The sequence below is a fragment of the Anomaloglossus baeobatrachus genome, chromosome 1, assembly GCF_048569485.1.
Source record: "Anomaloglossus baeobatrachus isolate aAnoBae1 chromosome 1, aAnoBae1.hap1, whole genome shotgun sequence".
NCBI classification, from domain to species: Eukaryota; Metazoa; Chordata; class Amphibia; order Anura; family Aromobatidae; genus Anomaloglossus; species Anomaloglossus baeobatrachus.
The window spans coordinates 467,146,617-467,163,456 of NC_134353.1; the positions used below are offsets into that span (position 1 = coordinate 467,146,617).

At 41.2% G+C, this 16,840-nt stretch overlaps 1 protein-coding gene across 3 annotated transcripts in view; it reads right to left on the reverse strand.

Annotated features, from left to right (window-relative positions):
- Positions 1-16,840, reverse strand: part of LOC142243036 (uncharacterized) — a 129,397-nt gene that overhangs the window by 73,409 nt on the left and 39,148 nt on the right. For 2 of the 3 annotated variants that reach the window (XR_012724297.1, XM_075314546.1), the window contains exon 4: positions 5,919-6,001. Coding sequence is in view for 2 of the 3 variants with exons in the window: in XM_075314546.1 (XP_075170661.1) it covers positions 5,919-6,001 (83 nt within the window). In the remaining variant the exon portion in view is untranslated. The remainder of the gene's footprint in view (positions 1-5,918; positions 6,002-16,840) is intronic. The other variant, XM_075314557.1, reaches the window with a different exon arrangement.

Below are 16,840 nucleotides of genomic sequence, written 5' to 3' on the forward strand. Positions count from 1 at the left end.
GACATATACCCTATATAATTTGTTAGAGGGACACTGGCATTATAAGATGGACCCCATTTAACATTAAAAAAAAAAAAAAAATCTCTTTTCCTTCACCAAATTTGGGGGTGCGTCTTATAAAGTGAAAAATACGGTATTTTTACATCATAAAAACAATCCTCTGCGATTCCATGGTATGCTGTCTGTATACTGTTTTGCTTCGTCCCCCCCCCCCCACCTCCCCGGTCAGGAGCTGTGGCATAACTCAGACCATGAACTGGGGAGGCTTTACGCCATTGGACACTGTTAGAATGTAAAGTATTCTGTGTGCAGCTTGTATAACAGTGTAAATTTGGCGTGCCCTCTAAATAACATAGTCATTAATGTCTAAACAGCTGACAACAAAAGGGAGTACACCTCTAAATGAAATTGGATGAATTGTGCCCAAAGTGTGAATATTTTGTGTGGCCATTATTATTTTCAAGCACTGCCTTAACTCTCTTGAGCATGGAGTTCACTAGAGCTTCACATGATCCTCGGGAATCCTCTTCCACCCTCCATGACATCACAGAGCTAGTGGATGTTGGAGACCTTGCGCCTCTCTACCTTCTGTTTGAGGATGCCCCACAGATGCTCAATAGGGTTTAGGTCTGGAGACATGATTGGCCAGTCCAGCACCTTTACCATCAGTTTCTTCAGCAAGGTACTGGCCGTCTTGGAGGTATGTTTAGGGTCGTTATGTTGGAATATTTCCAGCAGGAGGGGGATTATGCTCTGCTTCAGTATGTCACAGTACATGTTGGCATTCATGGTGCCCTCAATGAACTGTAGCCCCCCACAGCCTGCAGCATTCATGCAGTCCCAAACCATGACACTCCAACTATCATGCTTGACCGTAGGCAAGACACCATTTGAACCAAATAAGTTTATGTGGTCTCATAAGTCCACAGGATATGGTTCTAACAGTCAATGTCCTTAGTCTGCTAGTCACCAGCAAACTGTTTACATGCTATCTTGTGCATCATCTTTAGAAGAAGAGGTTTCCTTCTGGGGCGACAGCCATACAGACCAATTTGATGCAGTGTGCGGCGTATGGTCTGAGCACTGACAGGATGACCGCCCCCCCCCCCCCACCCCTTTAAGCTTTGCAGCAATGTTGGCAGCACACATGTCTATCTTGAATAGACAACCTCTGGATATGACACGGAGCACGTGCACTCAACTTCTTGTGGAACCTGTCTTGTTAAACCACTGTATGGTCTTAGCCACCATTCTGAAACTCAGTTTTAGAGTGCTGGCAATCTTCTTATAGCCTAGGCCATCTTTATGTAAAGCGACAATTCTTTATTTCAGATCCTCAGAATTCGTTGCCATGAGGAACTTCCAGTGACCAGTATGAGAGAGTGTGTGAGTGATAACACCAAATTTAACACACCTGCTTCCCATTCACAACCTTGTAACATTAAGGACTCACATGACATCGGGGAGGGAAAATGGCTAAATGGGCACAATTTGCCCATTTTCACATAAGGGTGTACACACTTTTGTTGCCAGCGGGTTAGACTTTAATGGCTGTGTGTTGAGTTATTTAGAGGGAACACCAAATTTACAGTATTTTACAAGCTGTACATTAACAATCATAGTTTTCGGATTATAAGACACACTTGTCCTCCCAAACATGTGGAAGGAAAATAAGGGGTACTTCTGAATGTAGCTTACTGGAAGGTGGTGGAGAGGGATTGCAGGAGGTAGTGGCAATGCTGTAGGTGCTGTGCTGCGGGCTGCTATGCTGGTGCTTGCTGCGAGTGGTGAAGTAGAGGCTATCCTGAAAATATTGGCGGTGTGGGTTTCAAATAATGGCACCCAGAGTCAGCACATGCGCAGATGGCGCTCTCGGCTCAAGATCTCATATGTACGCGATGCCTCCGGCCCATCGATGTCCCAGCAGCAGACTTAAGGAAATTGGCCCCCAGAGCTGGCACATGTGTGATTTTTCAGCTTGTCATTGAACCGATAGCTCAATTTGTACACGCACCGACTCCAGGCGCCCGCACCACCAAATTTTTCTACATGTTGCCTGCTTCACAGCACTCGCAGCAGGCATCTGGGACACCTGCCGAACCGCCTGCAGCATCGCCCTACTCGACTATGGCCCCTGCCTCCTGTGACTCCGCTCCACCACTGCTGCCCCCCCCTCACAATAAGACCCCACTGCATTATAAGGCAGACCCCCTTTTTATCTAAATTTGGAGTGCGTTTTTTTTTTATATTACACATACAATTGTGAAACTTATTTTTATTCCAAGATCTATTGAATAGTGATGAGCGAGTGTGCTTGGTCCTGCTTGATACTTGATCAAGTATTGAGGTTGTTAGGGCGCCATGCTAGAGTCCCCTTTCTGCATGTTTCATGGCTGTTAGACAGCCAATAAAAATGGAGGTTTGCCTGCCATAGCAATGTTGGTTATTGGCATTTCTGTGATTGGCCAGCCGCATTGGGTAACTGGGCCTTAAATAACACAGTATACGAAGCAGTTCAGGGAGAGTTGTTCTAGGAGGGAGAGCTTAGATTAAAGCAGGGCTTGTACACTTGCACCCCTTAGCCCAGTGTTTCTCAACTCAAATTCTTAAGGCCCACCAACAGGTCAGGTTTTCCACAGTATTGCACAGATGATGGGTTTTCAGGATTTCCACACTATTTCACAGAGAATAATTCCATCACCTGTGCAATATTAAGGAAATCCTGAAGACCTGATCTGTTGGAGGGCCTTGAGGACTGGAGTTGAGAAACACTGCTTAGTGGCTGACATGTGGCACTAAAGGGTGTCTTTAACCCTGTTTAACCGAATATATAAATAATTAAAAATAATATCATAGCATGGTGTGTCCCCTATTGTTGATAACCAGCTAATGTAAAGCAGACATCTGGGGGCTGACATCAGGTTGGGAAGGTCCACGGTTATTGGATCTTTGGTAGACTAAAAATACCAGCCTGCAGCCGCTACAGAATTGGCACATCACATTATATGAGCAAATTCTGGCGCTTCGCCCCAGCTTTTCCCGATTGCCCTGGGGTGGTGGCAATAGAGGTAATATTATTGGCGGTTAATGTCAGCTGTGTAAAGACAGTTGGCGTGAAGCTCAGTAGTATTGGAGAGCTATCAGACACCCCAGTTACTAACCTAGTAATCCCCCAAAAAATAAACACACAGGAAAAGATAATTTGAATAAATTCTTCCCCACATTATCCCTAGTTCACAAATTTATTATCAAAAATGTTGCCAATAAGGTCTCATGGTCCACAGTCCCTGAATGCAGCTCAGGCCACTGTGGATGGCAGTAAACTACAACTATTCACAGGCACCGGGTAGTGACTACAACTCCCATCAGAGGTAGTATTAACTACCTAGTACTTGTGATTCGCTGTACCTTACTGAAATTCAGAGTCAATGGAGCTGCATTCAAGGAAGGTGGGCTATGACGGAACTTCATGGGAGTATTTTTTTGATAATAAATTACTTCAAGAGGGATAGGTGTTTTGGAGTCTTTATTCAAATTAACTATTTTTTCATGTGTATGGTTTTTTTTGGATTACTGGGTTAGTAAACCTTGAGCTTGATGCCACATTACCCAGCTGACATAAATTACCCTAAATGCAACCACACCAGGGCAAAAAAAAAAAAAAAAAAAAAAAAAAAAAAAAAAAAAAAAAAAAAAATCGATGAGTTCAGAAAAGCCCTTGAATTGGCATTTCAAATGGATGCACCAATTTTGGGGTAGCTGTAGGCTGATATTTTTAGGCTGAGAAGGGCCAAATAACCATGGACCGTCCTGATATATCAGCCCCCCGCTGTCTTCTTTACCTTGGCTGGTAATGAATAATGGGGAGGGTCCCACAACATTTTTTTTTAAAATGACTTAGTTTTCATTAGAACAAAGGCAAGGCAAAAAATTGGACATTCAATTTCGGTGAAACGACCACCCCCCATATGTACACATAATTTGAACACAGAGGGAGTAAGTTTTTTTTTTGGCCGACTATCAAAACCCCACTAATAAGAGAAAATACCAGAACCGTCTAGAAAACACAATAATTTTATTAAGGTAGAAATAGACAATTCAATGTATAAAAGTATATCCCATGTGGGGTTAACAATTAGGCATACATATATCACATCACATAGTAACAAATAAGGTGAACAGGAAAATGTGAGGACCTCCGAATAAGCCCTATGAAGAGACAACACACCGGGACCTGAGCGCAATAACCACTTTCATGGGGAGTTACAAAGTATATGGAAAACTCTTCCATATACGGTGGCCCCCCGAGGAAGATATCGAAACGTGCATCGGGGTTGGACGCACCCGGATACCTGCACTCAGCACCTCTCATCATGGGTGATGATGGTGGTTATAGCTCCTTAGGGATCTGTTCAGACAGTCTTCATTGTGTGTACGTTAGGTGTATGAATGCTTATTGAGCATCATCTAGTGGCGGTCTGTGGAACACTGTGTTAATCCCATTTTGAACTTAAAATCACCAGGGTTTTCCACATACTTTGTAACTCCCCATGGAGGTGGTTGTTGCGCTCAGGTCCTAGTGTGTTTTCTCTTCATAGGGCTTATTCGGAGGTCCTCACATTTTCCTGCTCACCTTATTTGTTACTATGTGATGTGATATATGTATGCCTAACTGTTAACCCCACATGGGATATACTGTTATACACTGAATTGTCTTTTTCTACCTTAATAATATTATTAATATTTCTAGACGGTTTTGGTATTTTCTCTTATTAATAGAGTTTTGATAGTCAGCCAAAAAAATACAAAAAAACCAAAACCCTATTCCCTCGATGTTCAAATTATTTAAGTTTTCAGCAGGGACCTAGGAGCCAGAGATGCATCCAGGTGTCTTTCACATGCTGTTCCCATCCATTTCAGAAATGTTCCTGGCTCCCCAGCTCTCCTGTTGGGGGTCTTCTGGAAAAAAAAAAAGTTCATGATTCCCATTGAATTCCATCATACTTGGTATTCGAGTTGAGCCCGTCTGACAGTGCAACCGGCTTGAATCGCGTTCCGTGCCCTTTAGTGCTTTCTCATCACTACTATTGAGTAAAATGTACTTTGTTCGTGGGACAACCCCTTTAAAGGGGGTGACTCCACTAATTTTATACTGATGAGCTATACTAAAGATAGGTAGTCAACATTAGATCAGAGGGGTTCGAATAAACTCTGATCATCAATACTTGGCAGTGGCCACTGCAGTTTATTAAGATGTGCAATTCAGCTTTACTAATGCTGATATCCAGCCATGGTTGGAATTTAGAACAGCTGGTCATTTGGAGTGCTGGGTGTTGAATACCCCACCAATTTAATATTTATGATTCTTACGATAGGTCATCAATGTAATGGATAAATTCTTTACATGGCTTAAATCAAATCGGCTGCGATGAGAAGGGATTATAAAATAAATAATATGGCTCTCTGAATTTACTATTGTGCAAAACATAAAATAAGAATAAAATTAAAACAACATCATACATTTGGTATCACCATAATTGTACTGACGCGGAGATGCTGTACGGGTGAAAGCGTATTTATTAAAAATAAAATAAATAAATTGGCTTTACTCCAGTTGCTTCCCCTTCCCCACATACCAAAATGCATGATTTCAAACAAAGTTCAATTCTTTACTTTTTTAGGATCACTGTTCGTTATCAGTGAAAAGGAACATTATGGTTTACATCCATAAGCAGAAAACCCATACAAAACAAATGCTGTTTTTGAAAATTTTATATATTTCTATTCAATCCAGACAATCTACAGCAGGGTCAACTTATGTCTGATAATTTTGGTAAGAACTAAACACATTGTTGTAATAAAGAACAGACAACAACAAAGACAATCTAATCACTAATATTAACCATGGTTTCAGATACCTGAAAAATACTTGCTGGCATCCTTCATAACAAGTGTTATTGCACCCATGGACTGCACACGTCTGGATCTTGTCCACCTCCTTCTAGAAAGAAAACAAGTAAGAAGCTACAGTACTATGGTTCTCATTCACGACCTCCTATATCCAGTTGGGCAATTCGCCTCGTATATATCGCCACCTTTTCATCTTGGTCTCGGTCTCTGATGATGATGATGTGCTTGTGTCCTTTAGTTCTACAGAGTTATATGAGACCTGTGTAAAACACGTGTCAAGCTTTTAGCAGCCCCTACTTGACTCTTGACCTTATAGAACTAGAAGACACAAGGGCATCAATTCACGCACTAATATTTTTTTTATTTTAATTTTATATCTCACATACACAGATATGTAATAGTGTATAATATATATTGTATTTATACTTGTAATTATAATATTTATTGTGGTTTTGCAGTGTGCGACTGTTCCTTTTTTTTCCTCATATTTCACATCACGTACAGATACGCACCTGTCCACATTGTAAAGGTGCTGCCAGTCCAGTTTGAAGTCAGGTTAGTACCAGCGTGGGAAACCGGCAAGGGAACCCCTGTTTCAATGTATGTAACAGGGAGTGATGCTCTGTTTTGCTGGATTTGGACTCTAGCTCCTGGCAGCTTCATTAGCCTTTTTTGTGGTCACCAGCTGATCTTGTAGGTTTTTAAAACCCAGAAAAGATGCAGTTTAGAGTAGGACCCAGCAAAGGAGGGTGCCGTGAAGGGGCGCTGGGCTAGTATTACAATGGCCATTATAAGAATCTAAATACCTCCAAAAATATTTATTAGGTAGAATTTATCGTGGTTTTGCAGTGTGCGACTATTTATTACCGGCAATGTGTAAAAACAGGCGTACTATAGAATACCTAGGCAATGTATATAATGCCGTAAATAGGTCGTCAAAGTATGAAATGCATCAGATGTTCATACATTTCCTAGTCATTCCATAGAATACCTAAATAACAAACAGGCGGAGTGAAGAATACTACAGGGGTGGTCCGTCCAAAAGTAGGTGCACAGAGCAGGCAGCAGCAGATCTGTGAAACTGGCTCAGTTGCCCTTAGCATTAAAATGCCTTTCTAGCCTCCCGTGCTGCAACAAATAGTCAGGAATGACACTTCTGATTCCTTTATTTTTTTTCCCAGCAAAGATATCCTGATGTTCATTTTGGATTTCTTCTTTCATGTTTTTGACTGTTTGTTACAGAAGACTAATAGTCAGGAATGAAACTTCTGTTTCTTTACAGAGAACAATAGAGAAGGGGTTTATGCCGTGCTATTCACCAGGAAGGAGGACAGGAAGATGATCAATGTTCCTTTATTGTGGCTTGTGTGTACGCGTTTCAGGAGCTCTGCTCCCTTCATCAGGACATACAGCACAAAAACAACATTTCTGCAGTTGATCCAAAGATCCCAGCATAAATACAACACAGAGAAAAGAAAAAGATGTCAAGCCAAGCCCCCAAAAAAAATAAAAATTGGCAGGTTGGAATGATGCATATAACAGCAAAAACATTTTCATGTATCAAAAGAAGAAGGATCAGGAAAGAACAATTGGTAATAGTAGAAAAACAGGCTACAAAAATGTTTGAACAAAATTATTTACAAAATTAAAAAATGAAGGAATCTACAAAATAAAGACTTTAAGATTGATTAAAACATTGTATGTGTTTTACTTTATTCCAGAACCTGCAAATTTATGGGGTTAACATGTGAAGGTAGGGACTCTAATCGTATGTGCCGCTGGGGAATTAGACGGCAGAGTTTGCGGAAACACCGCCGTAATAAATCAATAGAAAATAGGAAATAGATTTAGAGAACCTTTTTCAGTAAATCTTAAGTGAAAAAAAAAAAATCACTCCTAGATTCACCCTCAGTAAAAAGTAAAAATAAGCGATGAAAAAACAGGAATCTACATTCTGGAGAAAGTGGAAGCGGGTGACAGAGTGAAAGTATAAAGCTTGTCTCCATGAACCCATCTGCACTAGGGGTGAAACAAGGTCAAATTACATTAATGGTACAGTGTGGAAGCGAGTGCCAGAGTACAGGAGTTCGGCTTGTCTCAGTAAACTATATCTGAACCATCGGTGAAACACTGTCAGATTTCCTCGATAGTATCGCGTATGTGCAGTAGTAATATTAACAGGGACTCAGGCTAGTGGTGCCTAAAATAGTGTTAAAACAACATCAGTAGGCTGAAGAAAAACGTTGAACAGCCGGCTGACTGTTGATCGGGCGGCAGCGCATGTGTCACGGGAAACCAGCACGTAAGCAAAAAGGAGGGGGCCCCGTAGTTCTAGATTCCATACCCCGCTGTATCACCGCAACACACTCCATATAGGGAAAATGTCAAAAACTATTTTTGGTTCACTAATCAGAAAGTATAATGTAGCAAGGAAAAAAAAACATTTATATAGATTCAACAGACACGAATATGTGACAGTCTATAAAAACTATTATAAAATTATGCACTCAAATGATTTTAAAAGAAGGGACCAGGGAGATAAAAAATTAATAAGGGATCACCTAGTGGAACAAAACAGTGACCTCATTGAGACCCACTGGTTTCAAGGTGTAAATCCTGCTTTACACCTTACAATTAAGCATACGATATCGTATGCGATCGTACCTGCTCCCATCGTATGTGAGGCACGTTCAATTTGTTGAACGTGTCGAACAAACGAATGACCCCCCCCGTCACATGTACTTACCCTTCCATACGACCTCAATGTGGGCGGCGAACATCCACTTCCTGGAGTGTGAGGGACGTTCGACGTCACGCGGCAGCCGGCCAATAGAAGCGGAGGGGCGGAGATGAGCGGGACGTAAACATCCCGCCCACCTCCTTCCTTCCGCATTGCTGGCGGGAGCCGCAGGACGTAGGTAAGATCTGTTCATCGTTCCCAGGATGTCACACACTGCGATGTGTGCTACCCCGGGTACGATGAACAACCTGACATTCAATTTTTAGGAAATGAACGACGTGCATGCGATGAACATTTTACCATTCAATCGCAATCGCACGTAGCTGTTACATGCTACAATGTAACTTACGATGCCAGATGTGCGTCACTTACGACGTGACCCCGCCGACACATCGTAAGATATATTGTAGCGTGTAAAGCACCCTTAAAGCTTGTAAAATCAATAGGTCTCTTTTCTGTTCAGGGCATCCATTAGATTATATATCTGAGGTGGAATATGATCGATAGAGGTGACCCTAATTTTGACCTTTTTTCCATGTTTGACTGTGGTATGCCTAGACAGCCCATGTAACATAAAACCAATTTTTATGTTGTGTCTGTGGGAATTGATCCTATTATGTAGTTCCTGTACCGTTCTTCCCACATATAATTTTCCATACTCCCATTCAATTAGGTAGATGATAAATGCCGATTGGCATGTGAGGTGGACTTTAAATAGGAAACGAGTCCTCCCCTGAGGAGGATTTGAAAATGGACCTGTTGTGTGAAATTGATTTGCAACACAAGCAATTCCTCATGAAACATTTAAAAGATCCTGCATTCATATTAGGATTGTGTATTTTATCCCTAATTGTGAGGGCTTTTGCTCTACTTGGGGCTAGGATGCTCTTTACGTTTGGAGCCCTCCTGAAAGTGATCCATGTTTTTTCAGGAATAATCTCCTTTAAAAAAGGGTCATTCAAAAAGTACTCTCCGGTGTCTAGAAAGGATTTCCCTTATTTGGTCACTCTACTATAGGTGGTGAGGAAATTAAATCCTTATTGTTAGTTATAATAGATTTTCTACTAGGTTTAATTAAATCTGCTTGTTTGAGCAGTTTAGTATCTTTAAAAGCCTTCTTAATGAGTGACCTAGGGTATTCCTTTTCTATAAACCTGTTTTTCATGATATTAGCTTGTTCATGAAAAGGTGCAATTCCTCCTAATTCTTTTATATTGGTGACTGGGTATATTTGTGAGCCATTTTTTGTAGTGGCCACTGGAGAATTGAATATATCCAATACAGTCCACTTTTTTAAAAAAGGTTTTAGTAATGATCTCCCCCTCGCGATGTATCAGGGTCAGATCCAGGAAATCTATTTGGTCTTTCTGAACTACCGATGAAAATGTGAGGCCCCAATTATTATTATGCAGATGTTTTATATAATCTAGGACATTATTTATACTTTTGTCCCATATAAATATCATGTCATAAATATACCTCTTGTACAGGATGATATGTTTAGAATATGGAGAATTATAAATAAAAACTTACTCAACCCCATAAACAGATTTACGAATGTCGGTGCCACTTTCGAGCCCATTGCGGTCCTGCATCACTGGTGATATATAGTATCCATAAAAGTAAAGTAGTTATTAGTTAGAATAAATTGCATCCCTTTTAAAATGAACCTTTTTTGTTGTGTATGTAGCCCATCATCAATTAATAGAAATTGTTTAAAGCATTCTAATCCCAGTTCATGTGAAATATTTGTATATAGTGCAGAGACTTCTAGGGTAACAAACACGCAAGAATCCCCCCAGGAGATCTCTCTAATGAAACTTATGAGATGTACAGAATCGCGAAGATAGCTTTTGAGCCTGGTGACATGAATGCTCATAATTTTATCAATGTAGGCTGCTAGTTAGACCGTCAGGGAATCTATTCCAGATATAATCGGTCTACCTGGAGGGTTAATGAGGTCTTTGTGTACCTTAGGGAGATGATAGTAGAACGCCATTTTAGGATTTTTATTCTCTAAACTTTTTTTCATTATTAAGAATATTATTTCTAATAGCCTCCTGTATGAGTGTTTGATACTCATTAATGGCTTTATTATAACTTCCCTGATCAGAAACCTCATAATGGATTGCGTTAGAGAGATTTCTAAAGGCCACGTCTCACTAAGCAACATGGCTAGCAACATTGCTGCTGAGGCACGACTTTTGTGACATAGCAGCGATGTTGCTAGCGATGTCGCTGTGTGTGACATCCAGCAACAACCTGGCCCCTGCTGTGAGGTCGCTGGTTGTTGCTGAATGTCCTGGACCATTTTTTAGTTGTTGCTCTCCCGCTGTGAAGCACACATCCCTGTGTGTGACAGCGAGAGAGCAACAACTGAATGTGCAATGTGCAGGGAGCCGGCTTCTGCAGACGCAGGTAACAAAGGTAAATATCGGGTAACCAAGAAGCCCTTTCTTTGGTTACCCGATATTTACCTTAGTTACCAGCGTCCGCCGCTCTCACGCTGTCAGTGCCGACTCCCTGCTCCCTGCACACGTAGCCAGACTACACATCGGGTAATTAACCTGATGTGTACTCTGGCTAGGAGTGCAGGGAGCCAACGCTAAGCGGTGTGCGCTGGTAACCAAGGTAAATATCGGGTTGGTTACCCGATATTTACCTTAGTTACCAAGCGCAGCATCACTTCCACGCATCGCTGGGGGCTGGTCACTGGTTGCTGGTGAGATCTGCCTGTTTGACAGATCACCAGCAACCAGTGTAGCGACGCTCCAGTGATTCCTGCCAGGTCAGGTTGCTGGTGGGATCGCTGGAGCGTCGCTTAGTGTGACGGTACCTTAACCCCTTCACCCCCGGCCACTAAAACACCCTAATGACCGGTCCATTTTTTGCAATTCTGACCAGTGTCACTTTGACAGGTTATAACTCTGGAACGCTTCAACGGATCCTGGCGATTCGGAGATTGTTTTTTCGTGACATATTGTACTTCCTGACAGTGGTAAATTTAGGCCGATATTTTTTGCGTTTGTGAAAATTTAGGAAATTTTGCAAAAATTTTGAAAATTTCGCAATTTTCAAACTTTGAAAATTTATGTCTATAAATCTGAGAAATATGTCACACAAAATAGTTACTAAATAACATTTCCCACATGTCTACTTTACATCAGCGCAATTTTCGAAACAAAATTTTTTTTTGTCAGGGGGTCAAAGTTAATCAGCAATTTCTCATTTTTCCAACAAAATTTACAAAAGAATTTTTTTTAGGGACCACATCACATTTGAGGTGACTTTGAGAGGCCTAGGTGACAGAAAATACCCAAAAGTGACCCCATTCTAAAATCTGCACCGCTCACACTGCTCAAAACCACATCCAAGAAGTTTATTAACCCTTTAGGTGCTTCACAGCAACCAAAGCAATGTGGAAGGAAAAAATGAAAATTTTACTTTTTAACACAAAAATGTTACTTTAGCCATAAAATTTTAATTTTTACAAGGTGAGAAAAGAGTGCACTCTACATATTATTTTGCATTTTCTCCTGAGTACGCTGATACCCCATATGTGGTAAAAATTGTTTGGGCGCACGGCAGAGTTCGAAAGGAAAGGAGCGCCATTTGAATTTTTGAACACAAAGTTAGCTGCACTCATTAGCAGATGCCATGTCGGGTTTGAAGACCCCCTGAGGTGCCTAAACAATTGAGCTACCCCACAAGTGACCCCATTTTGGAAACTAGAGCCCTCAAATAATTTTTCTAGATGTTTGGTGAGCACTTTGAACCCCTGGGGGTTTCACAGAAGTTTATAACGTTGAGCCGTGAAAAGAAAAAAAAAATTTTTTTACCACAAAACTGTTGCTTCAACTAGGTAGCTTTTTTTTCACAAGGGTATCAGTAAAAAATGCACCATAAAATGTATGCATTTTATCCTGAGTACGCAGATACCTCATATGTGGTGGAAAGTAATTGTTTGTGCGCATGGCGGGGCTCAGAAGAGAAAGAGCACCATTTGACAGCAAAATTGGTTGGAATCATTAGCTGATGTAATGTTGCATTTGGAGACCCCCTGAGGTGCCTAAACAATGGAGCTCCCCCACAAGTGACCCCATTTTGGAAACTAGACGCCTCAAGGAATTTATCTAGATGTTTAGCGAGCCCCAAGGGGCTCCACACAAGTTGATAATGTTGAGCCATGAATACAATTTTTTTTTTTCACCACAAAACTGTTACTTGAACCACGTAGCTTTTTTTTTCACAAGGGTATCAGGAAAAAATGTACCATAAAACGTATTGTGCAATTTCTCCTGAGTACGACGATACCTCATATGTGGTGGAAAGTAATTGTTTGGACGCATGGCAGGGCTGAGAAGAGAAAGCACACCATTTGACAGCAAAATTGGTTGGAATCATTAGCGGACGCTATGTCATGTTTGGAGACCCCCTATGGTGCCTAAACAGTGAAGCTCCCTCACAAGTGACCCCATCCCCTCAAAAGAATTATCTAGATGTTTGGTGAGCCCCTTGCACCCCCAGGGGCTCCACAGAAGTTGTTAACATTGAACCGTGAAATTTTTTTTTTTTTTTACCACAAACTTTTTGCATCAACCAGGTAGCTTTTTTTTTTTTTTACAACGTTATCAGGAAAAAATGCACTATAAAACGTATTGTGCAATTTTTCCTGAGTACGCAGATACCTCATGTGGTGGAACTAAATTTTTTGGGCGCATGGCGGGGCTCAGAAGAGAAGGAACACCATTTGACTTTTCAAAGGACAGACGCGGTGCACTGATCGACTGCTGCAGGACGCACAATCGGATGAGATACAAAAAGCGTCGGTGATACGGAAAAAAGAAAAAGTCACGCCAAAAATTGAGCAGGGATGCAGATTTGTTATGTGCATCCCTGATCTGCGCTTGGCGACGCACGGATGGATGCGATACAAAAAGCGTCGGGGATATGGAAAAAAGTCACGCCAAAAATTGACCACGGATGCAGATCCGTTATCAGCATCCGTGATCAGTGCTCGGCGGGACGCACGGACAGATGAGGTGTAAAAATGGACAGGATACAGGGGGGAAAAAAAAAAAAAAAAGTTATACTCACAGTACCCAGAGGAGTAGCAGGAGGAACAGAAGGCAAGCGAGATAGACATCTGTACAGGAGCAGCAGGCAGGACGTTGGACAGATCAGCAGTATAGTTTCTTTATATCTTCTAATGCTAGGTCACTAAAAGTTTTTATATGATGTCCCTTACTATTTAAAGGGTAAAATTTTAAGTTAAGTCTAAGGTCAGTATTTAAAAATGTATCTGAAGTATCCCCTTTCTCTGGAGTCTCAGACTTGTGCATTTGAAAATGTCGAGTTAACGTTATTTTTCTTATGAACCTCTGAACGTCCAGATATAATTCAAAATCATCAGAGGAAAAATCAGGACAAAAGAATAACCCTTTATTGAGGACCTTAAGTTCGTTTTTTGTAAGATCGTGACTGGAAAGGTTAAAAATGCCCGAACTTGGATTTAGGGGTGTCAGTTTTTCTTTTCTTTTTTGTTGGACCCTGCAACCTGCTCTGTTTCCTCTATAGGGTTTTTTCTTTTTCCTACCCTTGAGGTTAGGTAATTCGTTAAGGGACTTTGTATGGAGTTCTGGGTTTGAAACCTTCCAAGGGATAAAAAATGTACACACATATTGTTCTTTTTTGTGTTGTCAATAATGACCGTTGATGGGTTCGACCCCAGAGTTAGCGCACTCAGTGGAGGACACATTAAGAGTAATTTGTGTATCAGGTAAGGGGATATAGTCCTCATGTGTAGATAAATCCAATAGAGCCATGAGGTCCATATCTTGCCCTTCTTTCCCCAATATTGCTGGAGTAGTTACTGAGACAAGCCGAACTCCTGTACTCTATACTGAGACAAGCCGAACTCCTGTACTCTATACTGAGACAAGCCGAACTCCTGTACTCTATACTGAGACAAGCCGAACTCCTGTACTCTATACTGAGACAAGCCGAACTCCTGTACTCTATACTGAGACAAGCCGAACTCCTGTACTCTATACTGAGACAAGCCGAACTCCTGTACTCTATACTGAGACAAGCCGAACTCCTGTACTCTATACTGAGACAAGCCGAACTCCTGTACTCTATACTGAGACAAGCCGAACTCCTGTACTCTATACTGAGACAAGCCGAACTCCTGTACTCTATACTGAGACAAGCCGAACTCCTGTACTCTATACTGAGACAAGCCGAACTCCTGTACTCTATACTGAGACAAGCCGAACTCCTGTACTCTATACTGAGACAAGCCGAACTCCTGTACTCTGGCACTCGCTTCCACACTGTACCATTAATGTAATTTGACCTCGTTTCACCCCTAGTGCAGAGGGGTTCATGGAGACAAGCTTTATACTGTCACTCTGTCACCTGCTTCCACTTTCTCCAGAATGTAGATTCCTGTTTTTTCATAGCTTATTTTTACTTTTTACTGAGGGTGAATCTAGGAGTGATTTTTTCACTTAAGATTTACTGAAAAAGGTTCTCTAAATCTCTTTCCTATTTATTTATTACGGCGGTGTTTCCGCAAACACTGCCGTCTAATTCCCCAGCGGCACATACAATTAGAGTCCCTATCTTCACACGTTAACCCCATAAATTTGCAGGTTCTGGAATAAAGTAAAACACATACAATGTTTTAGCAAATCATAAAGTCTTTATTTTGCAGATTCCTTCATTTTTTAATTTTGTAAATAATTTTGTTCAAACATTTTTGTAGCCTGTTTTTCTACTATTACCAATTGTTCTTTCCTGATCCTTCTTTTGATACATGAAAATGTTTTTTGCTGCTATATACGTCATTCCAACCCACCAATTTTTTTTTTTTGGGGGCGTGGCTTGACATTTTTTTCTTTTCTCTGTTGTATTTATGCTGGGATCTTTGGATCAACTGCAGAAATGTTGTTTTTGTGCTGTATGTCCTGATGAAGGGAGCAGAGCTCCTGAAAGGCGTAGACACAAGCTACAATAAAGGGATTTTGATCATCTTCCTGTCCTCCTTCCCGGTGAATAGCACAGCATAAACCCCTTCTCTATTGTTCTCTGTTATCAACCACGGGGGCTGCAGCAGATTTCATCTCAACAACATAAGCTTTCATAGGAGTTGTGTGTGTCACAACTCCTTGAGGTTAGTGCATTCCTTTTATTTTTCCCCGGATATATACCGGGTAAGACCCTATTGCACTTTCTTTCTAAACAGTTTTACCTCACTTCTGTTTCTTTGTGTTTTTCCCAGTAAAGATATCCTATTGTTCATTTAGGATTTCTTCTTGCATTAGTTTTTTGACTGTTACTAAAGACTTTTCCAATCTGGGCATTATGTCAGACTTTGCCTGAGCAGTTCTCATCATCCTTTATAATGCCTATGCATTACATAAAATGTCTAGTGAAAGCATACAACGCAGATATTTAATACCTTGCCTGAAAACGAAAGAGATTGTATACATTGCCTAGGTATTCTAGAGAATGCCGGGTTTTCATACATTGCCTGTAACATACATACATAATAATATATATATGTGTATATGTATGTATATACACACACACACACACACACACACACGGGATATACCTATACTGTGGATAAACTGCAATTCTCGTTTGAGAAATTTGAATAGCATACATTTGGCACATGCGGGAGGTAAAGCATATCCTCCGGTTGGTATTTCCTTATATGTATTCTCTCTATATATATTGTGCCCCTTTACATTCCCTCAGTTAAAATGGCCACCACAGCGGAACGCATTCGCGGCGGCACTCCAAACATACTCACGTCGTCCGGCTTCCATACGGTGTGACGCGGGTAACCTGTGTGACGACATAGGAAGTGCCCGTGTCACTTCCGGGAATGCCCGATGACACGGCTCTCTGTCGGAGTCCTGCCCCTCCTGTGGCCAATGGTAGCTCATGGCGTTCAGCTGAGCGGGATATTTATACATGGTAAGAACGATACACATCACATGGGGCACGTTATTCTTGGGTATTCCAACCACCATGGGTGAGTAATCACTGCTCTATAGGGGTGCCAGTCATAAGCTTTGTCACCTTTCGTTAAATACATTATGTGGGAGTTCCTCCCTGGAAGCCTCTGTTTAGCTGAGTTTTGTATACCTCAGAAGGAATAAATAGGAGTATACTATT